We start from the raw sequence: 25,608 nt of genomic DNA, 5'->3' as shown, positions 1-25,608 counted from the left end.
TTTATTTCCGAAGTAAACAGTATCATATATATTTTAGCTATCAATTTATTTCCTTCTGATAAACTAACCGCAGCGTCCCGTCTTCAAAAATTATTTCGTAAAGTTTGCTGTCCACTAAAATTCTTGTATGTTATGTTGCTTCGTTTTTACTAATAATTTAGGTTGTTTAAATTTCTTATAGAGATTTATTATAGGAACTTGATTTTGACTTTTGGATTTTAAAGAAGTCTCGGTCTCTAAATATTATGGGTCATGTTCAATTCGTATCTCAATTCAATCTCATCTTGAGCACTGTCAAATTTGTAACTTCCTAAAGAAAAATGGTTTCACAGCTCTTGAAACTAGTTTTAATTCTTATTGACGTTATAGAATACAGTACAGGTCTTAGATGTAATTTCGAAAAAAATTTTTTTTATGAAAATAAGTATTTTATTTTATAGTATTTATATACTCTCTAAGTTACAGATTCATTTTTTTTTTTCAAAATTATTTGTAGAGGTTACTGCTTTTTATTAAGTAGTAGCGTACGTCGACCCTTATATTTGCACAAAGTACTGAAAACCGTGTGTAAAGTTGTTATATAAGGTAAAGCCCAGCGGTCACTAAGCACAGTCAGCCGTGATAAACACGGCTAACAAACAACTTTGGTAACTACAGCAGAAATTGGTAAGTTTTTTAAATAATATTTTAAATCAATATAAATTATTTAATTATTATAATTGCAAATAATTCTTATGTACATACGCTCTTATTATATATTATTGATTTGGTCAATGAGGCCTTTAAAATTAACTTTTCTATGTGTATATTTGTGTTTATATGAGAAAAAATTATATAGGATTACTTGCTATACACGCGTCTTAAATACAAAAAACAAATAAATTAAAAAAAAAAAAATTATATATGTAGTTGGAAATGTAAACCATTCTCGAATCCACTTGACAATACAAAAAAAATCATCAAACCTAGACAAGCCGTTTAAAGATTTATTTACTGTGATATTATTCACCTATTCATAACTTGTTAGTCTATTCATAAATTATTTAATTACGCTCAGAATACAATTTTAGTTAGAATTTATTGTCTACAAAATATATAACAAATGCGATGACAACATAAATGTTGTGTATCACAAATTTTATATACAACAACATAAATGAGTTCGGTTACTAAGAGAATAGAAATAAAAAGATATTGACTATTTGTATATTTCAGTAAAAGATGTCTTCGAAGAACAATCTTCTGTTGTTCTTCGACCGGCCGACGGAGCCATGCTTCATGCAAAAGGGTGAGAACAAGGAAGTGTTTCAACTACCCGATAACTACTATGTAAGTACATGTTTTAAAATAAACTTATTCTTCATAAATCGCGAAAATTGTGTCCTGTTTATTGATTTTTGCATTGGAACACTTTATTTTGAAATCTTCTGTAACTACAAGTTGTACTAATTGCAGAATTGTTAGTTACAGCTCAATTTAAGTTAATTTATTCGTTATTTTGTTGTATTTGTCTAAAAAACATGTTCCGTATAAAATAGGTTTAAAAAAATAACAAAACACCAGATTCAAAATATTGTACAAGATGAGTATCTGTTAAAAGTGCTGCTAGCTAAATCGAAATTGTCATTTTTTTGTCAAGCCGTAACGAACATAATTAAATTTTAGCCAGAAAAATACAAGTCGTCCAGTAACGTGCTAGCTGACCGATTCGGAAATGATGCGATCAAGACAATCCCGATTAGAAACATTGCTTTGCCCGATCTTTCATTGCCTCAGCAACTTCCATACAATGCTCAGTTTTCTCTGTGGATAGAGAAACATAGGAAAATGGCCGCCAAGCTTATTGATATCTTCATGGGTAAGTAATAATTTAGTGGAGATTTGCGAGTATTATAGTGTTTTGCTTACCTTATCACAGTTTGAATGTATGGAAATGGATATTATATTCACTTTCTGTGCCTATCCGAAACTATTTTTTTACTTTTTGTTCCATTCCATTTTTTTATCTTTACTGTAAGAATCAATTGTCAAAGTCACATTCCTAAGTTTCATATTCATATGAATTTTATACATAATTTTATTTAAGTAAGAAACTACAGAAAATATACTGTATATTTTCTGTAGTTTCGTACTTCTTGCACTTTACTATATACTCTTATTTATCTGTTATGATGGTTGCCTGGAAGAGTTTTTAAGCGATAAGGGCGTGCGTTGCCCTAATTATAAGTGTCTCTGGACTTTCAGGTATGCGTGACGTGGATGACCTACAGTCCATCTGTTCGTACTGTCAGATGAGAATCAACCCTTACTTATTCAACTACTGTCTCTCTGTAGCTATATTACACAGGTACTTATTAGTGGGCTATATTAAAGATATTTTTATATGTATATGTATCATATTTTGCTTTTAGATGTCGATGGGTACGACTGAACTAGGGTTATACGTAGTATTTGAACTTCACGATCCCAAAAATCTCTTTGTGAAAACGTATCAACATCGGTTTAACCAAAATATATATTGTATTCATATACTAATTATATAGTAAAAAAATATAGTTTAGTAATTATAATTATATGATGCTTTTCAGGGATGACACCAGGGGTCTAAACATCCCAACCTTTGCTGAGACATTCCCTGACAAGTTCATGGATCCTAAAGTATTCCGCAAAGCAAGAGAAGTGTCGTCTGTGGTACCTACAGGAAACAGGGTAAGGGAACATTGGTGATTTTAAAAAAAAGTTTTTGTTTTAGTTTCTTTAACGTTTAGTTCTTTAAGCAAAGGATGCGTTTGAGGTGATTGTGATTTTAGACGTTTTGCCAAATTTGAATTAAATATAAAATACTGTTTGGTTACAATAATTTTATTAATTTTACAACAAACAACTAATGCTGTATCAAAGTATGTAATTAAAATTAATTAAAGTTTAATTAAAGTCTCAGTTGACGGAGCGTGCTCCAATCAATGAAGACATCAATGAAGGCGTCCCGCAAGGTTGTATTCTCTCGTCCACTCTGTTCGTTCTGCATATGACCTGTTGAACATCGACACCATCTGTTGATGCACCTTTTGGGTGGGGCTAAGCAATATTGCACTGAGGTGCAACGTATGCAGCTCTACAAGGCTTAAGTACGACCTCATATGAAATACTGCTCACATCTCTGGGCCGGTATAAAAACCAGTTTCTTCGTTTTGACCAAATTCAGTAAAAGGCTTGCCGGCTTGATTCTCTCCCTCTACGCAGAGGCATTGCGTCTCTTTGTGTTTTCTAAAATGTATACCTGCTATGGTTAGTGTTCTGAAGAGTTGTTTGTGTTGATCCCTCCTGCCTCGTTTACCGTACGAGCTGTATTAATTTAAAATTTCATCACCTTCATGGCTGGAAGTTTACCACAGTTCGCTTCACGATACGCTTTCTTTTTCGAAACTGTGGAAGTAATAAACTGTGGAAGTAAGTAGTAAACTGTGGAATCGACTCCCTGAAAGTTACGACCTCAAATTGTTCAAAGTAAGAGTATACTCCTCCTTCAAAGGCCGGCAACACATCACTAAAATGGGTGTCAGTGGGCGAAGACTGCCGTTTATGGGCGGGGTGTCCCGTGGGCTCATTTGCTCCATTCTATATAAAAATATAGCCATCCTGCGTATAGTTCGTATGACCCTATTGTGGGACGTTGCAATGTGTAAAATTTATGGATTTATCAATTGTATAGAAATATTTTACCCAAAATGATATACATATTTAAAAAATTACACTACATTAAGGAAGACATAACGAAAAACTTCGATTCATATTTGTGATTCCAACTAATATTCAATAAAGAAACCTTATAGATTTTAAAACATCCGAGCAAAATCAAAACTATCTCCTATATATTCTGTTACCATGGTAATTCGATATATTAATTCATAATTGAAAAAAGTGATTTTAAAAACCCATTAAACTTTTCAACTGTTTCCAGCAGATGCCGGTTCTAATCCCCCAAAACTACACGGCAGCAGAAAGCGAGCCTGAACAGAGAGTCGCCTACTTCCGCGAAGACATTGGCATCAATCTACATCACTGGCATTGGCATTTAGTCTACCCATTTGACGCTTCCGACCGTTCTATAGTGGCCAAAGACAGGCGTGGAGAGCTGTTCTACTACATGCACCAACAGATTGTTGCACGGTTAGCCCTTTAATTATCTTAATCAAATTAAAAAAAAAAACATTGCAACTCATCATGGTGCCCATTGTTCTGTGTAAATATTTATTACGTTTAAGTGCACAATGATGAACAGTGACATCTGGTGTAAATTGACATTTTGATCTGTAAGTTTTACCTTATATGTCGTAAAGCGCCATCTAGTTGACTTATCACTTTTAATGCAAAATTTATAAAACAATATCAACTATCGCCATCTGTATAATATAATATGTTCGAAAGCCGTTAAACTTCATCAATAAAGTCTAGAAGTGCCATTTTATAAAAAGATTTAGGAAATATTTAGTTAAAAACAAAATAGTGTAAAGCGCCATCTAGTTTAGATTTCCTTAAATGATTTTGTTTAATTAGATAAAATAAAAAAGTTCTCAATATATTACGTAAGTAAAAGTAAATATGAAATAAAAAAAAAGTTTATAACAGTAATAAAAATAAATTTCTGTTCCAGATACACAACTGAGCGTTATTGTAATAATCTAGGAAGACCTCGACGATACAGTAACTTCCGTGAACCCATTGAGGAAGGGTATTTCCCCAAACTAGACTCTCAAGTCGCCAGCAGGGCCTGGCCGCCCAGGTAACCTTAGATGAAAAAGATGTTTACTGAAAAATAAATTAACAAATTTAAAAAATATTGTATTTCGGCCGATCATGTTTTCTTTTGGACCGTATAAAAGAATATTGTGAGAAGAATGATTTCTTTTAATGATTCACATAAAGTCTGTACAAATACAATGTATTTTTCTGTTAAAAAATATTAATGTATTTTTTAACTTCTAATCAACTGTTTTACAGATTCGAAGGATCCAAAATTCAAGATCTGAACCGTCCAGTTGACCAAATTCGTAGTGACGTTTCGGAGATGGAGACATGGAGAGACCGATTCATTGAAGCTATTAACAGCATGAGCATTATGCTGGTGAGTTAAGTTTTGGTTAATAATTTTAGATGGTGACTCCAAATTTGTTATATAAAAAATATCGAAAATAGTTTATATACCGACTCAATTTTTTTATTAAATATTTATAGTAACCATTTTGATACGTACGTATATACATTAGTAAATTTTGATTACATTAATTGTTATATATTGTAATTGTTATTTATATATAATGACTAGAGCAGTACATACACTTAGTTTATTATTAAATTTAATATAGATACTTTTACTTTTGGTGAGTTCGTTAAATTCTAGTTAAATACACATATGCAAAAGAAATCGATCTTTCCACTATATTTATATTAAAAAAATCATTGACAATACTGTGTGAACTCCAAGTGATTGGATTAGGTCAAATTCCGTAAAACACCAAAACTACTTGTTGTGGTTAGAGACCATGTACAATGTAACGTTGCTTTCCAAATAACTCCAGAAAACGCGCGGTCGTTTTGCCATAGAATTTAAGTTATATTTTAATTATTATTTTCAGCCAAATGGTCGTCGAATCCCCCTAGATGACGAAACAGGTATCGACAACCTGGGTAACATGATGGAGTCTTCAATCCTCAGCCCCAACCGGTCTTTCTATGGAGACCTTCACAATATGGGACATGTTTTCATCTCCTACGCACACGATCCTGATCATAGGAACCTGGTACGTAGGGCGTCGTAACTTATTTTATTTATTTATTTATTAACACTTCGTTACACTACAATATCAAAAAATCGAACATAATTAAATCAAAAGGAGGGCAACTGGCGGCCTTATCGCTTTCAAGCAATCTCTTCTAGCCAACCACTGTGCGTAAAAAAAAGTGTATTAAATTACATAAGATAGGCAAGTAGTGAAAAATACATATTAAACACAGTTATTAAAACAAAACTAAACAGGAACAAAAAACCAAACTTATGGGTATTAGAACCCATTCATAGATCGTATTATACTAAAATGCCTTCTAATAATTCTGAAAATAAGACTTATAGTGGTTAGCAAGAGTCAAAATATTTTGACGATTAATTTTACTTTAATATGAGTATTCCCAAAGACAACATTACGTTATAAACCTGTATTGTTTATAGGAACAATTTGGTGTCATGGGTGATTCGGCAACTGCAATGCGAGACCCCATCTTCTACCGCTGGCATGCATATGTTGACGATCTGTTCCTACTTTATAAGAACAAGCTACAGCCTTACAGCTCTGACAAGGTACGACATATACAACAAGAATATACTTGAATATTTTAAGTACTGTCAACAAATACGGTATCTAGAAGCGTGAATTGGTTAAGATAATTTTAAAGGACGGGTTTTTAAAATTATAGCTTCCCATCTTTAACCAAAATGTCTATTTACAAGTTTTAGTAAATAGATTTATATTTATGTATAGTTATTTAGTAGAGCAGTGTTGGCCTAGTGGCTTCAGCGTGCGACTCTTATCGTGTGGTGGGTTCGATCCCACGATGTGTAATGGACTTTCTTTCAATTCGTATTTAACATTCGCTCGAACGGTGAAGCAAAACATTGTGAGGAAATCGGCTTGCATTAGACCAGACACAGGGCTGATCACCTACTTGCCTATTAGATTAACAAATGATCATGAAACAGTTACAGAAAGAAGGCCCAGACCTAAAAAGGTTGTAGCTCTATTGATTGTTGTATAGTTATTTTGTAAAGAAAGTAAGAAGAAATATACATAATTTTAAGTCGAATGTAGAAGTCGAAGTAAGACGTCACAATCAATCTGGAACTGTTTAGGAAAAACACCTTTTGTATGGCTATTAAAGTTTACAATAATTTACGAAAATAATTAAAAGATCTTCCGACTAGAGTCTTTAAAAATCGACTTGGTGTATTACTTATGGAAAAAATGTATGATTCAATAAATTATTATTTGCGTGAGAGACTGTAGTTGATATACATTTAATAACATTTAATATTTACGATGAAAATAATATAAGAATTGACCAATTAATATGACTAATAATGTAAAATGTGAAACTCCTTTAAAGACATATGTGCGCGCCATCATATGGCAGAATATGCGAACTTACTATTGTACCACCTTTTTGTACCATATTCATGCAATAAATTATAATTATTATTACCTAAATAGTTGGATTTCGCCGGAATCCGCGTTCTTTCGGTGGACTTGCAATCCACTGGTGGAGCAAACACTTTGTCAACTCAGTGGGAACAAAGTACTGTAGACCTTGGTAGAGGTCTAGACTTCACTCCTCGTGGTTCAGTACTTGCCCGCTTCACACATCTGACACATGACGACTTCACCTATGTGTAAGTGTTTTTCCTTCCTTGCAGTTCCACCATATAATTTACATTAAACCTACATAGGTTACATTAAACTACACCTTCATGAAAAGAGCGTGCCAATTCGTCAAAGGCCGGCAACGCACTCGCGAACTTGTGAGTGCCCTCCTGCCAGTTAGCACGTTCTATATAATACCATAGTACTTATTGGTTCAGTAACAGCAAAAAAGTCTTTCCTTTGTTTGATAAAACTGTCAACAGGCATTGTGCGTGTCCATGGGCAGCGATTTCACAAATACCATCCTTCAACACAATTGGCCTTTTCTTAAATAAAGTAGTTTTAAAATTATAACGATATCTCTAGAATATTAGATTTATTAGTTATTTATGTTATGTCCGATTTTACTGGTGTCGTATTTCTACTGCTACACTGTGTTGGCGTTTCATAATAGCATTTTTTAACATGTTAAAAATCGCAGTATCGAGGTAAACAACACATCAGGCCAAGGTGCGATGGGCACCGTTCGGTTGTTCATGGCGCCAACACAGGACGAGCGTGGCAACCCACTGAACTTCAACGATCAAAGGCGGCTTATGATTGAACTCGACAAGTTCACTCAATCAAGTAATTCTCCTTTTGTTATATGAAATCTATTTCATGTATGTTATTTTGTTTGTAAATATCTATGGTAGTGAGTATGAGACTCTAGATTGTGAAATAGACAATATAATTTTTACTTCAATAACATTTGTGCACTAATTTTAAAGGTATTTACCGAGTTATATATATTAACGTAAAGTAGTGTTTCGTTTATTATTTTAGTTATTATGTGTTGGCATAGTGACTTCAGCGTGCGACTCTCATTCTTGAGGTCGTAGGTTCCATCTCTGGCTGTGCACTTTCTATCTACTTTCTATGTGTACATTTAATATTCGCTCAAACGGCAAAGGAAATCATTATAAAGAAATCGGCTTTTATAATATATATATTTCTTATAAACATATTATCATTGATATTTTGACTATGAGTCACAATTTAACCTTGAGTTTAATTATTTTTTAGTCCCAGCCGGTACAAGCACCATCAGGCGTAGTTCGCTCGATTCGTCCGTAACAATTCCCTATGAGCGTACCTTCCGCCGTCAAGCCGACCGCCCTGGTGATCCAGGTTCTGGTACAGCTGCTGAATTTGACTTCTGTGGCTGTGGATGGCCACACCATATGTTGGTGCCAAAAGGAACAACAAGTGGATTCCCTATGGTCCTCTTCTGTATGATTTCTAACTGGAATGATGATCGGGTAAGTTTGACGTTATATTGTGTTGAAAAACCCGTAACGACACACGGACTGTTTGCGTCTATATCTTAAAATTATTTTATACGCAAATTGATGGTAAGCCTTTAGCACCTATAAAAATCCACTTCTGTTATCAAGAAGGTAGAATATTTAGAACATAATGAATTATAAAAAAAAGCATCACACTGTAGTTAGAATACGGACGTCAATTTTATTGACACCACATAATTTAGTTTAGTCGTTTCTTAATAAGCAAAAGTTGTGTTTTATTAAAACACAACTTGCAAATTATAGCAAAAAACGATATGTTGTAAAGAGAATAAAATTATACTTTAAATTATTTGTAACAATGACGGATGTAAAATTTATTTTCTAACAATATCTCTTAATTTAATTTTTTATTTAAACTTTTCGCATTTGTGTAAGACAATATTAGGTTTTACGAAGTTTACAAACAAAATCCTCATTTCCAGGTGGTTCAAGACACAGTAGGCTCCTGTAACGATGCTGCCTCATACTGTGGTCTGCGTGATCGAAAATTCCCGGATAAACGAGCAATGGGATATCCCTTCGACCGTCCAATACCCGTATCTCGTCTCAACGATTTCTTGACGCCCAATATGAATGTACGCGACTGTACTATTCGCTTCAAGGACGCAGTGCGTCAACGTCAGGGGTAAGATCGGATATAAGCGAAAATAAAGTAGGGGCTTCAAAGATATAAAAATATAATCGGCATAAAGTGCATTATTGTAACTATCATAGTTAGTATATAGTAGTTTATAATGTTATTTTAGTTTAAATGAATACGCAGTAATATTAAAGTAAATATATTTTTTGATAAATTTGTAATGTCCGCATAGTGCCTAGTATAATTAAATATCTTTGAAATTTGAAAAATAAAATAGGTTTATGGTTTAAAAACATTTCGGATTATACATGTATACAAATGCCTACCTCACACAGTCAATATTTATCGTTGAATAATTAAAATTTAACTGTTAAAACAGTACGAAAATTAATCTTTTGTCCTTAGATTCCCAACAAGGCTTGTTTGCTAAAATATAAGAAACTTTCTATTTAGGAAACCTCATATTGGAGATTCCGGTAGTTATACACAAGTCAGCGAATTTAGTTCATCCGGTGAATTTTTACAGTCGAGTCAATTTGTTCCTTCTAATCTAAACCAAATGGATGATAATGAAATAAAAAATGTTGAATCACAGACAATAACTATTGCGACTGACGAATGTAATGATAATATTGACATAGATGCTGTAATACGAAAACCATATTATTATGTCAGATGTAATAGACACAACCACCACAGTATATATTAAATTTTCGATGTCATTCTACTATAAGCATTAATTAGTTAATGTATCCGGTTTTAATTTGATCATGATATACTTTATTGTAGCTAAATGTAATTGTTGCTTCTATATGCATGGATATTTATTGCATTGTTGACAGCAAACAGTTTATTCTATTAAATTTGACAAGGGGTTTTAAATCTTTTCCTTATGCATTGGTCAATTGTCAAAATAGACTAAGAATTCTAGACTTATAATTTTATATATTGTTTTGAAGATATGCGATGTAAATCTCACCACGTAACTTGGCAAGACTTTTCATGGTCAGAGAAAATCGCGTATGTAAAGCAAACGAAAGCTATAATAACGACTTTTGTGTATTGTTCCAACTTATTTGCAGGGAATTATTGCAATACTATATATATAATACTATATGAATTTTATTTGTACTAAAAAACGAATTGGCTAGGAACACGGACAACGTCTTAGATTTGTAAGTAAAGGGTCACTAGTTGTAGTTTAACTGTAAATAATGTACATATGTAGTTATAAGATTAAAAAATTTATGCCTTTCAACTTTTGTTTTATTCAGCACTATAATTTTATACTTTGTGGATTTAGCATATTTCCCCTCCATAAATTTAATCAAATTTAACTGTTATTAAAAGGCATTTACAGTTAAAAACTAAGTTTGTGCGGGAGGGTTTTTATATTGACAACTCTGTTTTGTCATAACAGTCGTACAAAACTGTTGTCTCAGCTCCGATTTTAAACTTTAAACACGAATTTTTCGGTAAAATTCGGGGCTAGCGAGAGGGGAGTGATAACTGATAGTGTTCGGTAGGTGACGAGTGCGGATTTTTGATGTCGCTGTGGTGGCATCGCGCTAACGCAATAGAGGTGTACTTTTGCAATGAGTTTTCGCTGAGTGAATCACAACGCAAGTTTTGTAATTGCTTCGAAATTCGCCGTTTAAGTGACATCCCTAGCATTCAGTTAATTAAGTAGTGTGTAGGAAAGTTTGGAGCGACAGGATGTTTACAGAATCATTCAATTCGCCTGCGAAATTGACCTGTGCGATTGATTGAAACCATTGCGTCGCCGCTGCGTTCGAGGAGCATCCACGACTATCAGTTAGAGTGACACGTTCACCTCGAAGGGTACTTCAATCGTCAAAATTCCCGTAACTGGTCTTCAAGCTACTATAGGCTGTGCATTATCGGCGAAGGAAATAATCGGGCAACTTTTTTTCGAGAATTTCGATTTTCTTCATAATTGTTTTGTACCGTAGATGGCACACAACTAGGCTCTCCATGGACACACTAAAAGCGTGTTGGAGACATATTTTGGCCACCCAGATCTCCCGACGTAACCCCAGCTGTCTTTTAATGGGGTTATCTCAAAGCAAGAGATTATGATACCCCTCTTAAGAATTTTGAGTAGTTGAAAACTTAAATAACGACGGAAGCCATATTAGCTGGGGTTCTGCGGCGTGTCCTACAAATTCTTAAGTCCCCTTTGAAGAGTCCATTCACCGTGATGGAAAACATCTTAATGTTGTTATATTACGTACATAAAATCCGCACTAATACATTATAATTTATTACAATTATAAATACAATTTGTTTTTTTTATAAAGTTTAAAATCGGCACTGAGACACACTTTAGCACATAATATTTGTGAATAAATCACGTATGAGCAAATAAGAAATATTGCCGCATAACAAAAACAAATGAAATACACCATTTTTCGCAACTTATTGCCAAATTGCACGGATTTCTATATTTACTGTATTAATATTTTCCATCCATCCATTGCATATTAAATTGTATATAGATATGTATCTTCGAATATTCTACTACAATAATTGTTAATACTTAAATGTTAAAGACAATTAATTATAATAATTAATTATTTAATATCACCCCGCCCAATGGGGCATAAAGGTAACTCACTTACTTTTTATTTAATTTCCCATTGTTAGTTTGTGAAGATCTTGACACAGCAAGTATCCTTCGCAGACCGGGCCATCCACTTTTAGAAATATCTAGGGGAGATTGGGTCCAGTTCTTGCAGGTATGGAGCACCATCCCATATTTTGAACGCATGGACCCCTGCGGGGAATCGCTTGGGCACTTTGTAAGGCATTTACAAAGTGCCCAAGCGATTCCCAAGTGAGCGCGTCGCACATTTACGCGACGGGCCTGCGTTTTCTTTCGCCGTCTCGGTTGGGCTTCGGAACAATGCTCTGTGGTCCTTTCTGGCTGGCAACATGCAAGCCTTCTGATAGGTGTAAGTGTCTATGGGCGGTATTAGTTAATATCAGATGAGCTGTTTGGCACCTGTTTTATAAAAAATAAACGTATTGATACCCGTTTCAACACTTTGTCGCTAATAACGATCTTTTCCAGAAAACCCCATTCCGGCTATCGGGTAGGTACATCAGTACCAGACAATCAAGTGAAGGTATACAATAACTTTTTTGTAATTGCTCATAAATGTTGCTATTATGATTATTAATATTTCAAATCGTTTCAAACAAAAGCTACGTATCAAGTTACTGACAGTTTTAATACCAGTTACTATAGAAATCAAACATTTTCGATCAATTAATAAGGACAACGATTATGTTTTTATTATTGCATTTAAAGGATTTAGTTGCGGAAATATCGAGCAATTTGTTAAGTACATTACATAATTACCCATTTGATATTAACTTTAATTACTTTACATTCAGGTTAATTCGTTTATTAGCAATCAATCGAATTACCTTTAAAGATCCTTCAAATCTTTGTTATCACGAAATACCTATTCGGCCCGCAGTTATTTATACACGTCTTATGTAATTTTGATTAGTTATATGTTGTAACTAGAGCCAGTAGACATGAAGTTGGTTTTAATAGTGAGTATTCTTTGTTTTATAAACTGGCACCTCACAAAATTATAAATTATTAATGACAGTGCGCATAACAAGGACGAAAGTCCTTAGAATATACAGTATATGTAATAACTGATCTATGTTTGATCAAAACCGACTCCTCGATTTGTGAAAGCGCTTATAAAGAAAATGGGCAGTGACACAATTATCTGTTTGCCTCATACTAAGGTCCCGTGCGATCATTGCTGTAGTTTAATATAAATAATAAGACTGACTATAAGATTTCGTGAATAAGGGGTATTTCTTTAAATAGATATTTGTTTTTAGAATATTTATTGATTTCGATTCGTGATATCAACATATAGTGTATAATATATAAGAACGTACTTGTACTCTGTAGTAAAAGATGAATTGTACATTAATTTGGCATAACATAACAATATATGTGGGTTATACCTATATATCAAAAACCTATCATTGCAGACCATATCAGGGTTTTATATATGTTTCTATGCTATTGCTAGTTGTGAAACAGTAAATATTTTATTTATTAACATAAGCCATTATAATATTGGGAAATAAAATAACGTGAGCCAAGCGAAGGACGTGGAAGGGGGAAAGGAATTGGACGTCTATCGCATACATTCGTAAAATGAGCTAACCAATTTTCTATCATCGGAACATTAATTCTATGCAAGACAATTATTGTATTCCAGGCCATCTTCTCCGTAATCCTACTTGTTGTTTGTGAGCCACAACAAGAAGCCCTGGCTGATGGGGATACATCAGGCCTTTACTATAACTTTGACAAAAGCTATGGATGGAACTTCGATAGTAGACTTGACGAAAGTCGATACGATGAAGTAGATCATAGCCAAAGGTCATATCGAAGCAGGGACAACAAATCCGGAGAGGAAGTTGATCCAGATATTAAGAAAAAAGATCAGAATTACAATGACAGAAACAGAGAAAAACAGAACGATCACCCACAAAATAACAATCACGTAGGTGATAGAAACCGGTATAGAGAAAATGATAAGGACAATAATGGTAAACACGAAAGATATAACGAACGTGATAAAAATTGGGAAGAAGGTAATGATAATGTAGACAGCAACAGGGACGATAAAGGTCGTTCTGATAAAAATAAAGACTTTAACAAAGAAGACAAAAATAAAGATAGGTCTCAAGATAAATATCGCAAGAAAGGAAATGAATCAGAAAATCGAAACGGTGAAAAACAGTATAGTAAGAACATAGATAGTACGCAAGAAAGTGATAAAGATAAAAACTATGATCGTCAAAATCAATATAACAAATCTAGCCCGGATGACCAAAACAATCAACGTGGATTTGATAAACAAGACAAAGATCGAGGCTATAAAAGTAACAATGAAAAAGATGATTCAAATTATAAAAACGATAAAAACAGAAAACAGGAAAAGGAGAGAGAAAATGATAAGAACGATAAAGGTATAAAGAAATATGATAGTGATAGTAAAAATAAAAACGACGCAAATACTAATTACAAAAAAGAAACAACTAACGAAGACAAAGACGATCGACGTCGGTATCAAGAAGTCGTAAACCGTGACGACAAGAAAGATAAAGAGAACAACTATGATAGTAAGTACAATGTACAATCAAACAAAAACCGAAATAATGGTAATGATGATTATAGTCGTGAGCCTGAAAATAAAGGCAGTTCGAGACTTGACGATAAAGATATGAATAGTAATAACAATTATCAATATAAAGGAGAAAAACAGAGTTATTCAAGATCAAAAAGTGAAAGTTATAAAGAAAAATCTTATACGAATCATTCTCCAGGTTATGGTTACACTTACTTAGAAAGCCTAATTACAGCACCTAAATCGAACTCTGACAACTCAAAGGATATAGCGATGGAAGGTCCTAAATACAAAGATAGCAGGAGTAAAGAACAAGGTAAGAAGAAAGAAGTTATTGAAATCCATGGTTACATCAGTAAAGGAAAAGAACAAAGTGATAAGCAAGTAGAAGTTGACGTTATTGTCAAAAAGGCTGATACTACTTTAGGAACGGGGCTAGATACAAATGGAGGAATTCATATACATAAGGTTCTAAACAATGAAGAAAACGAAAAAGGTTACCAAATAGAAGAACCACAAAGTAAACTTACATACGAATACATAAAACCTGATAAAAAATCTGAAAATAAAGAAAAAGATTATAGGCAGTTATTTAATAACCATATTCAAGACAAAAAGGACCTTCTTGGAGGAATAGAGCTTTTAGGTTTAATTAGTAACATAGGGCAAGAAATAAAGGAACAAGTTATTGAAAAAATTCCAGGATATCATATAATTCAAAACTTAGACCCTAGAAGGCAGAAAAATAAAAGTAAACAAGAGTATATCTACGATCAGAACCAAAAAAACCCAAAAATAGATCTGGAAGTGTATTACCCTCCAAAAAAACAAGACGAAGATAAAGGTAAGAAAGTTGAAAGCAAATCTTTTAGTCAATTCGACAAACAAGATAAAGATACTGAAATTTATGCAAAAGAAAAAAATAAGAAAGAAAGAGTTAATAGCAAATATTTACATCAGGACAGAAAACTTATAAATGAAAAAGAAGACACTTATAAAAGTATGGAAAAAAATGAAATACTCGGTAAATATATTTATACTGCAAATAAAGACAATATTAATAAAGAAAAAGATATCGATATTCACACAAAACCATATGGCGAAAGAAATAAGGAAGTAAAAGGTTATCAGCAAGAAGGTCAGAAAGAAATCTATGACTATAAAATTAGCCACAAACAAATAGATAGGGGTGAAAAGAATTCCCAAAAATACGTTACAAGCAATAATTACGATAGCGAAAAAAACAATGAGGGGTACCAATATGATGTAAAATATAATTCGGGAAGCTCATATAAAAAATCTGAAAAAAACGATATAACAGAACAACCATACAACAATCGGAAAAATGGAGGATATCAAGATCCTAATTACTTTTATGAACCTGTCAAGATTAAGCAAGACCTAGTGAACTATAATCATAACGATGACTATCCAAGTCGAAAATATTTACTCCAGGATAGAGGTAGTCATGGTCCATATTATCGCGGTCCTGAATATTCAAACCAACCAGACAAAATCAATCCGTTACAAGATTTTATCAAAAGCAAGCAAAAGGAAGATAAATATATTTATGATTATACTATAGGAAATCTTGAAAAACAGGGTCCAGTATTTAATTATAATACGCCCCATTCAACACTACCCTACTCTGATAATAAGAGTTTGGGACAATATGATAAGCAAAGGGATTACAGTTATTATAATGAATACAGGCCAGCTAACGAGTACGAATATAATAGTAAACATAATTATGATCCAAAACCGAACGAAGGCTGGAGCTATCAAGGATTTTCTATTAATGACCAAGGTAAAGAAAAGCTTGAAGAGAAAAATAATTTTCCTAAATACGAAGAAGATAAAGAAGATCAAGGCTACATACGCAACGGTAACCCCTATTACGGATCCAAAAACTACGATGATTTCCATTATAGAGAACCATATTACGTAAATAAGGGTTACCCTAATTATATATTTCCAAATTATAACCAAGGTCTCATTGAAAGTGGATTTGGTTTACCACATCCTTATCCATTACCCAGTTTAATTAATCATCTAAGTCAACAAATATTGGGATCTGCTGGAAGGGTACAGAAATATAATCAAAACTATACAAACATGCCTCAACAGCGCGACTACAATCTGCATTTCGGAGAATCAAAATCTATTGTATCTCATCCTAATAATGACGACGCTAATAATTACTATAAATATAGAAAGCCGGTTTATGATACAGCCTACCAAAGTTCTAATAAGGAATACACGTATCAATATCAACTACCATATGCCACGGTGTTTGCTCGAATGGGAATTAGCTAATACTGTTTTTGATCTGTATGTCCGCCGACTCAATAATACAGGAGTCAGTTAGGAAATGCGACTATTGTTATCTATTTTATACTTACTTTTATTTCAATAAAAAGTTTAAAAAAAACCACTTGTAATTTTCTATTATATTTCATCGCATCAAGTTATATTTTATCAAATATGTTTATAATTTAAGGTAAAGTGGAAGAAAACTACTTCTGAAGCTTAATCAACCTGCTGTAATTAAATTTTCTTAAAATATTGATAATATGTCTCAATTGCAGGCCACCTTCTCCTTGATCCTCGTTAATTGCGAGCCGCAACGTGGCTACCCAAATGATGAGCAGTTGACCATAAACTCTAATAGCAATCGATACGAGAATCGTAACAGAAACGATCGCCGCAGGGAAGGGGGGAACCCGAAAAATCAGGAGAGAAATAATGAAGAACGTGATCAGAGTGAGTATAGAAACCAAGACAGAGAAAGAAGTCGTGGAAATCAAGGTTCTGATAATGTAGATGGCCGTGTGCCAGAAAGATACGGAGCCTACGGTGGAAACTATGGATATCCTTCGCATGAAGGATTGGAATACGCCAACGTAGCCGAACTCCACTCAGGTAGAGACAACTACAGAGAACTAAAAAAGGATGACAGACGTAACAAGGAATATAAGAACCGCGAATATGTTCCATACCATCCAAAGATGTCGTCTGCTGATAAAAATGACTCGAACTATGATTTCTATGAAATGTTTCCCTACCCCGGCTTTGCGGGCCGCAGTGGTCTAGGATTTCAGAGAAGAACTTATCTCGTTAATGGCTACACCAGCCCTCTTACCAAAGAGTTACTGGAAATTGTAGGAAAACGTCGGGACTTTGAATATGACAAAAACTACCATAGAGTGAGCGATTACTACGATCTATATGAACCTAAGCATGAGCCTAGATATGATGAGAGCGAGCTGTATTACGGCAAAAAGGAGTATAAATATGAAAGACAAGATTTATATAAGACTCCCTATCCAGAGGTACGGCCTTTAGAATATCAAAAGGGTTTGGTTAACGGTTTAAATAATCCCATAGGAAGGGAACTTTCAGAAACAGTTGGAAAAAACTATAACTACAATAATGCTTATTACCCAAATTTGTACTGAATTGTAATAATTCTATAAATATAACATGCAATTAAAAATGGTTTTATTTATTTTGTTCATTGTTTTTGTTTATGTAAACAATAAACAATAATAATAAACAAAAACCCTATTTTAATTAAATAAACATTTATGTTTTGAAAGGTACGAATCTATTAAATGTCTTCGTAGTGCGATTATTCAATGCTTTCTAAATTGCAATTATGTTAAGTGTTCATACTATGATACTACTATATACGACTACATATGAAGTATATGGTAAAAAAATATTTAAAAAACCTAACTCAAAATAACTTTATTCATATACCAAGTACTACGAGTATTATGAACAACAACAACAGAAAAGATGTTAAATTGTTTCTAAATTTACATTTACGAATTTATCTAAATTTAAGAAACTCTCCGCTACTCTTTTTAATCGCTGAGTTTTGAGACATAGAAATTGTTTGAACTGGAAGAAATCAATTCCAAGGATCATTTAAATAATCGTCAAATTTATAAAAAACCTTATTATATAATTTACGTTTAACGAGAGGTTTCAGTTTATTCGGTGATAATTTTCTAATTTCGCTTGGGAGTTTGTTTGTTATAAAAACGAATACAATATCCATATAAGGAGTGGTTCATCTTCTGGAGCCTGGTTGGTCGTACGTTTAGATTAGTTCTGTTTTGAGTAATATTCTGGTGAAAGTCACCATTAGTTTTAAAATCGTTGATATATTTTTTTTGCACATACAACAAGGCTTCAAGAATATATTGACAATATAGTTTCATAATATTTAATTCACTCCGTTGGAGAAACACAACAAAGCGGCATTTATTGCATCATTTGGAAATCAGACACGAAGCGTATGTAATTTAACAATTAAATAAATAAATAGCTAAAATCAATGTTAAATGATATAATGTTTGGAACATTGCTGGGTTTGAAAAAATAATAATTTAAGCGTCATGCTGCGATGACAAAAAAACGGAAATGAAAAAGTAATGTTATTAGGTAATTAATTTAAAAAATCCATTAGGTGTTCGGATTTCTCATAACGTCATAGTTATCTTCCACAACTAATAACGATGCATTTGATAATTAATTTAATGACTGCGATTAACTGGTTGCGTGTGGTTTTCCCTTAAACATTCAGAATATCATTATCAATTTATTTCCTAATGCCTTATAATAAAATTTAGAGACGGAATTTAAATTATTGTATTTTGATGTTTTTGTCATTTGTCTCTCCGATATGGATGGGAAAGCATTGGTGAGTCTATCTTATTATTATAATAAATAGCATACATTTAATTGTTTTTATTAAAAAATTATCGGTGTATTTTGTAACCAGTTGTGAAATCGGTACTAGTATACACTTAGATAGTAAATTCGTATGGACAGCAAAGGTTAATTTTTACTTCTTAAAAACATAGTAGTTTTTATATGAAGACCTTTTTTTTACCACATGACTGATATTATGTGGTAAGACAGTACTAATGTTTATATTTGAATTGTGATTAGGCATTTATTGATCTTTTTTCAGATTCTTACATTGGTGTTTGCTGTTGTTAATAGTCATGTGTATTATGGAAAAGACCGTCCTGACAGTATTTTTGACACTCTACCACACATGCTGCACGACATGATCAAAGGGCATCGCGGAAATAATTACAATCAGCAACCAGATACAAATAACTTCAATCCCGATTCCTATGGGAGCCGATTGAATTCAGGATATCAGCAAAATAATATGGGGTACCGAAATTTGGGACAAAGTGGCTATAATATACCAAAAAATCAAGGACTTCCAAATCCAGAACTTAATGAACCCTCAGAAGGACTTAGAGCAGGTAATCCATCAAATTATAACACTGAAATTCCAACTACTCCTCTAACAACCACGGAACAACCACAAGAAATGCTTCATTTAAGCACTAATCCACCACTTGTTTTGAATTCCTCTGTGCCTATACATTTCAACACGGACACGGCACATTCTTCAAATATTAAAAGGGACATTAACGACATGACCAATAATAATAAACTAGAAAGAGACACTAGTAAATCACGGCCCAATAATAATAATCACGACACAATGCACATTGATACTGATAAAAGTGAAAATATAGAACCAACGCTTAATAAGGAAAAGGAATATGTAAGGGTAAATAAACCGCGAAATCCTAATGCAATTGTTTTTCCAGATAACATGGAAGAGGTACAAGGGAAACATAATGCATCCGAATTACCAAACAGATTCAACGATACGCCTCAAATCTTATATGCAGTTAATATAGATCCTTCTGATACCAATCAGTGGAATCGTAATCCTTCAGCTCCTTTAACTAATGCAATCACTCAAACTGCGCCCCTAACAAATACCCAAACATTTGTCCAAACTCCTAACCAAGCTTCATACGCAACACTTATAACTCCAAACCAAACTCCATTAATTAATAAAGTGGCTGAACCGAATTCATTCGGGAACAGCATAGTCTTACCGAATGCAAATGGTGGTTCCACTTTATATAAAATCGTAAACCTTCCCAACACTATTGCTAATGCTGATATTCCAAGCCAAATGTTCCAATCCACTGATGTAATTTCTAACCCTGCTAGTTACCAAGTACAAAACTCGATTCCAACAGCTAATAGTGGAATAATAAACGGAATGCCAACTTATTATGTTGTATCTGTACCCAATCAACCCTTACAAACTATACAAACAAGTGTACCATACACAAACGCGCCAGTCCGGTATAGCGTCGGTTATATTTCTAGTAATGGTCAAACCGTGTTAGTGCCGAGTTCTCCAGTTGTATATCAAATAACTCCTCAGAATTTTGTGCCCATTAGTCAAAGTACTTACGTGCCTGTATCCAGTGGTCAACCAAATTTAATGTCCCAGCCGTTGACAAATCAAGGAAATGCTGCAGTTAGCTATGTACCTATATCAAATTCGGTTAGTTCTGGGCAACAGACTTATATGACAGTTCCTAATTCTCAAGGAAATGTACCTAACTCCCAGGTCAACTATGTCCCAGTGACAAATGGACAAGGGAATATAGTAGGTCAACCGAATTACGTAACCGTAGCTAATGGGCAGGGAAATACAGGGACACAAATAAATGTAGTGCCGGGTGCTCAAGAAACTACACCAAATACTCAAATCAACTATGTGCCAGTGTCAAGTGGTCAAGATAATTCAGCAAGTCAACCAAACTACGTAACTGTAACAAGTGGACAAGGGAATACAGGGAGTCAGCTCAATTTAGTTCCTGTTTCAAATACTCAGGGAAATACACAAAACTATGTGCCAGTGTCAACTGATCAAAATAACGTGGTTACGCTAACGTCAGCGCCTTCGGAGTCCATGGTTTTGCCGGCAGACACTCAATCTGTGACTTTATTGAGTTTTAAAGACAACGGTGAAGAAAAAACAAAGAAAAAGCCGTCTAAGAAGAAGTCCAAAAAGAAGTAGTACTTATGTGAAAATGTATCGGTGATGTTCTTTTAGCTGTTTTGTTTATATAGTTAGTTCGGTCAAGTTATGTTAAGTGTGATAACTCATTTTATTTTTATTCTAACATCATGTGGTAACGTTTTCTCATACTCTAAGTTCTGTCGTGATCTAAATGGGAATAAAACTCTCCACTAATTTCCCCAAGGAGCAAATGGGGAACATAAATGGATTTTATGTCTAAATTATTTAGGACGAATGGGTTTTGCACTTAAAACGTTTGGGCTTTCCTTGGGGATGTGGATTTTTTTTTATTTCAATACCATTTCATTCTTCACATTTTGCAAGCATTTCTACATAATTGAAAGGAGCTTGAAGTATTGTCCAAAGTTTGTTTTGGACATAATTTACGAACGAATGAGCCTTCTTTATCTACTTGGTAAGTTGGTATTCGTCGTATATAGTAATAATTCTTCAATTAGTAGTATTCTCGAATCTTAATAGAATTATTAATGACGTACTGTAAATGTTATTTTAATTGATACAAATGACCAACTAAATTTATGTACAATACTTCAATTTAAGTATCTACCAAATTAAATATATTCTGTGTTACGAAGAATAATAGTTTAAACATTACGACTGTTAGCTCTCCGTAGCGTCTCCAAATTCATAATCTCAAAAGAAAGTTCATATTTAGTTAATCGATTTTAAAAAAGTAAGACGTATCAAAAAAGTGTTCATTTATTATTAAAGATTTTAGGAGTTAATTTCTTACAAATAATATGTGTATATGTAGACCCAAATGTATACCAGACCCTTGCGTTCGCGGCATTCATTTAATCGAACAAGAAAATAACTTATGATGGCTGGGCAGGTGAATACATATCGATCTTGTCAAGTGATTGGCAAAAACAATATAATGTTGTTTATTCGAAAAATATACCTTTTTTAAGGGACGTGTCTTAAATTCAACTTTTCTTCAATAATTTGTAGCATGTAATACGCTCTAGCTCTGTGAAATTAATTCAGTGGATTGAAACTCAAAAATAAGATAAAAATTGATTTAATATTGACTCCAATTCATAAAATTCACTTAACAAATTCATAATTGTTACATATTTTTCCCAATATTTACATAATTTAAAAAGTTTACAAAGACGCATTTACATGTGAACTACCAATGCCTTTAATATAATGCTTAATTGGTTCGTTTTTATTACGATGATAGGATTTCTATTAATAGGAAGAAAGTAAACGTAAAAAAAGATAATTAAATAAAATGGTCACTATATATATTGGTACAAAGGTTTTAGTACTTATCATTGTTTTTGCCTAATAAGGAATCTATCACAGATTTTAAGAGCTTCATTGCAATAATTCTTGTAATTAATTACATTCACAAAGTTGCCGATTTAGATTAAAAAAAACGAAAATTTATACGTCGGCGTGTATTTATTTAATAAACAGAAGAGGGGAGAGCGTGGGAATGTTCTAATCCGTCTATGGTACAGGAAATGTTATCTAAAGTAATCAAATGAATGTACAAAGGATGGTATATCAGGAGTTTTTATAGTTAAATACTAAGGCATTGGTGGTTCAGAATTTTAGGCAACAATATAAGCCGAATATAATTTAGGGAAATATATAAGCACTATTCACTATCACAACATTCAAAGGCTTTATAATTGGACCTTTCGCTTGCGGAGGATAATGCGAACCTAAAACTAAGCTTGGACAAAATATCACGTCTTTTAAACATAAAGAACGATGGTCATCTTACATCCAAATAGAAATAATATGAGATAAATTTTATGTTACAAATAAAATTATATAAGTTTATATAATAACAATACCAATGGAACAAATTTTTGAGCAAAAAACTGTTAATGTCAAAGGTGCAACAGATGCAAGCTGTGTGGTAAGCAGACATACATGAAGAATCAAAGTCCCACAACGATGAGAATCGAAGCCAGCCATAACTATTTGAAATATTTTTCGACATACAAATATGTGGAAAGTCTATAAAAATAACTTTTTTAACTTGTGTGTCTGAATTAACCATTGTGTGCTTATAAGCCATTATTTCAAAGACTAGTGAAAATTACAAGTTAGGCAATAAAGTTAATGTATATTTCTATAATAGGGCTGCCAGATGGAAATAATAAACACTTGTAAAAATCATTATATAATTTTGGATAAATTACCAAATAATTAAGGGCAGTGTTTTCGATGTTTTCTGATTTTGTATAATATTTGGTTAAATTATTATAACTATTACTATTTGAGCAATTACACTAGAAGGATATTAAAATTTATGCAGGCGCTTATAAAATTCTTGGAAATTATTGACAATAACTATTTTACCATGGATACTGATTATAGTAAGCTATAGCCGATATAGACTTTATGAACTATTCAAAAATATAAACTTATCATTTATATTAGTGCATATTCTTTGGCTAAAATTGTAGATAAAATATCCACTTTTTCGTAAAAACTAAGTCAGTCTAATTGAACTCTTTCTGCAAAATTGTTTTTACGCTGTAGTTATAAACGACAGATATACTTTAGATAAAACGGTCCAATTGCACTGATTTATTTTTATACATGGCTAGTGATTGAGTCATGTAACTATGTGATCTGTCAGAATCTGATCATTTGACATATTACTTATGTCTGAACCCTAGCCTAAAGGTAAATTTCAGAAGGCAAGGCAAGATTCAGAGAGGTATTGTAAGACGATCGAAGTCTGGGACTCGGGCCGAGTCGCCGCCATGGCCACTTCACATAATTGTATCGAAAAACATGGTCTTATTGAAACTTGATCGATCAATATAAAATATAAAGTTTTATTTGTGTAATGTGTGAAATATTACATCATTCATGAATCATTACTATCTGCATTTTTATATAAAAGATTGTCCGTTTGGAGACGCAAGATTCGCCATCACTTGCCATGAAGTTAACCCATTTTTTACTTCGAGCGTTTGAAGTAAGTAATGGTTTTGACGTACGGGAGTCATTGTTCGTACTACGTATCGTTTCTGAATCTCACCCTTAGAGTCAACTCTAAGCGCGGTGTTACCTTAGTCAAAAACTATTGAACTTAGACATAGGGGATACTTAAAGTTAAATCTCGACTCTGAATAAGATTCTAAGCCTTTTAATTTAGTGCATAATTTTTTACATTATTCGAAGCAAAAATAATCATTAAATTATATACTAAATACCTTGCCGGAACTATTTAAACTTATTTTAATAAACAATGAATAACGTAATGTACTTTGTACAACTTCTCAGAGAGTCTATCAATATGATTTTTTTTTCGTCCTTTGCTTTCACATCTAAACCGCTTAGACGTTAATATTGAGCAAGCAAGACATGGGTAAATTGTTTTTCATATGAAACCTCTTTTGAATAATAAAGATTCCTAATTGCTTCGAATAATGATGTGAAAAGTTTATGTATAATAAATATGTTGTAGATATAAAGATTTGTTAGTACTAAATAATGTTTTTTATTTTAGTAAGTAAGCATTGCGAAAAGTGCTTTTTATATACAGAACAAATAAATTAAAGAGATATGTAAAATTTGTGCTATCACCACGGAACTTAATATATTTTGTGTAAGATAAAATATTGTATCTATGTGCCATCTTCACAACCAAGTAAAAACACTGATTAATATTTCTCATACATTTGAATGGGAAAAAAATATGTGATTTTTTTTCGTAATAATTCCTAAAATTTACTTCTATCTCCCATTCGATTCCTTTAAGTAACACATGCACCAACTTATCACAACGAAAATATAATTAAAAAAATAATTTATATATATTTGTGGTTAAAGCGGACATGAATATTAAATTTAAGATAAGCCTTAAAACTATGAAGTCACACATTAAATGCCTTATTGTATATTAAGGCGTGTCACGAGCGTTCGCGCGTCACCGTTGCGGTGCAACCGCTCGATCATTTTCTTTGCTTTCCTTGCTCTTTGTGGATGATTTGCTGACACTTTGTTTTGTTTCTGGTTTCTCTTTGGTTTCTTCGACAGCTTCCAAGTTGATATCGAATGAAACTTGCCTGTAATTAGTAAAAGTCTTAACACCTGTTTGTGATGTGAAAACTAATTAACTAAAATATTAACGATTTAAAGGGTGCCTCTGCCG

The 25,608-nt window shown here is 33.0% G+C and overlaps 3 protein-coding genes across 5 annotated transcripts in view; 2 read left to right on the top strand and 1 right to left on the bottom strand.

The window, feature by feature from the left end:
* The first annotated feature begins 572 nt into the window (after positions 1 to 572).
* On the top strand, positions 573 to 10,599 carry LOC123712784 (phenoloxidase subunit 1-like). 2 transcript variants are annotated; one of them, XM_045666047.1, is made up of 14 exons: positions 573 to 666; positions 1,216 to 1,329; positions 1,666 to 1,858; positions 2,245 to 2,347; positions 2,589 to 2,709; positions 3,965 to 4,170; positions 4,655 to 4,783; positions 5,002 to 5,125; positions 5,637 to 5,801; positions 6,227 to 6,355; positions 7,263 to 7,441; positions 7,894 to 8,039; positions 8,478 to 8,713; positions 9,184 to 10,599. In XM_045666047.1, exons 2-14 carry the CDS (start codon positions 1,222 to 1,224, stop codon positions 9,388 to 9,390), a joined length of 2,046 nt encoding a protein of 681 aa, XP_045522003.1. In that variant the 5' UTR covers positions 573 to 666; positions 1,216 to 1,221; the 3' UTR covers positions 9,391 to 10,599. The 2 variants fall into 2 exon arrangements, with proteins under 2 accessions (XP_045522003.1, XP_045522002.1); XM_045666046.1 differs by having other exon boundaries at positions 3,962 to 4,170.
* Positions 10,600 to 19,105: 8,506 nt separating this feature from the next.
* On the top strand, positions 19,106 to 21,455 carry LOC123713318. Its single transcript, XM_045666920.1, has 4 exons — positions 19,106 to 19,244; positions 19,518 to 19,824; positions 20,179 to 21,186; positions 21,397 to 21,455. The coding sequence occupies exons 1-4, from the start codon at positions 19,227 to 19,229 to the stop codon at positions 21,453 to 21,455; spliced, it is 1,392 nt and encodes a 463-aa protein (XP_045522876.1). The 5' UTR covers positions 19,106 to 19,226.
* A 1,061-nt stretch (positions 21,456 to 22,516) lies between these two features.
* Positions 22,517 to 25,608, bottom strand: part of LOC123713153 (calcium/calmodulin-dependent protein kinase kinase 2) — an 83,598-nt gene continuing 80,506 nt past the window's right edge. For both annotated transcript variants that reach the window (XM_045666693.1, XM_045666694.1), the window contains one exon: positions 22,517 to 25,522. In XM_045666693.1, the coding sequence (XP_045522649.1) occupies positions 25,384 to 25,522 (139 nt within the window). In that variant the 3' untranslated portion in view covers positions 22,517 to 25,383. The remainder of the gene's footprint in view (positions 25,523 to 25,608) is intronic.

This window comes from Pieris brassicae, chromosome 8, assembly GCF_905147105.1.
Source record: "Pieris brassicae chromosome 8, ilPieBrab1.1, whole genome shotgun sequence".
In the NCBI taxonomy this organism is placed as follows: Eukaryota; Metazoa; Arthropoda; class Insecta; order Lepidoptera; family Pieridae; genus Pieris; species Pieris brassicae.
Note: the sequence above shows the minus strand (reverse complement) of the source record. Positions and strands in the feature narration are given on the sequence as shown.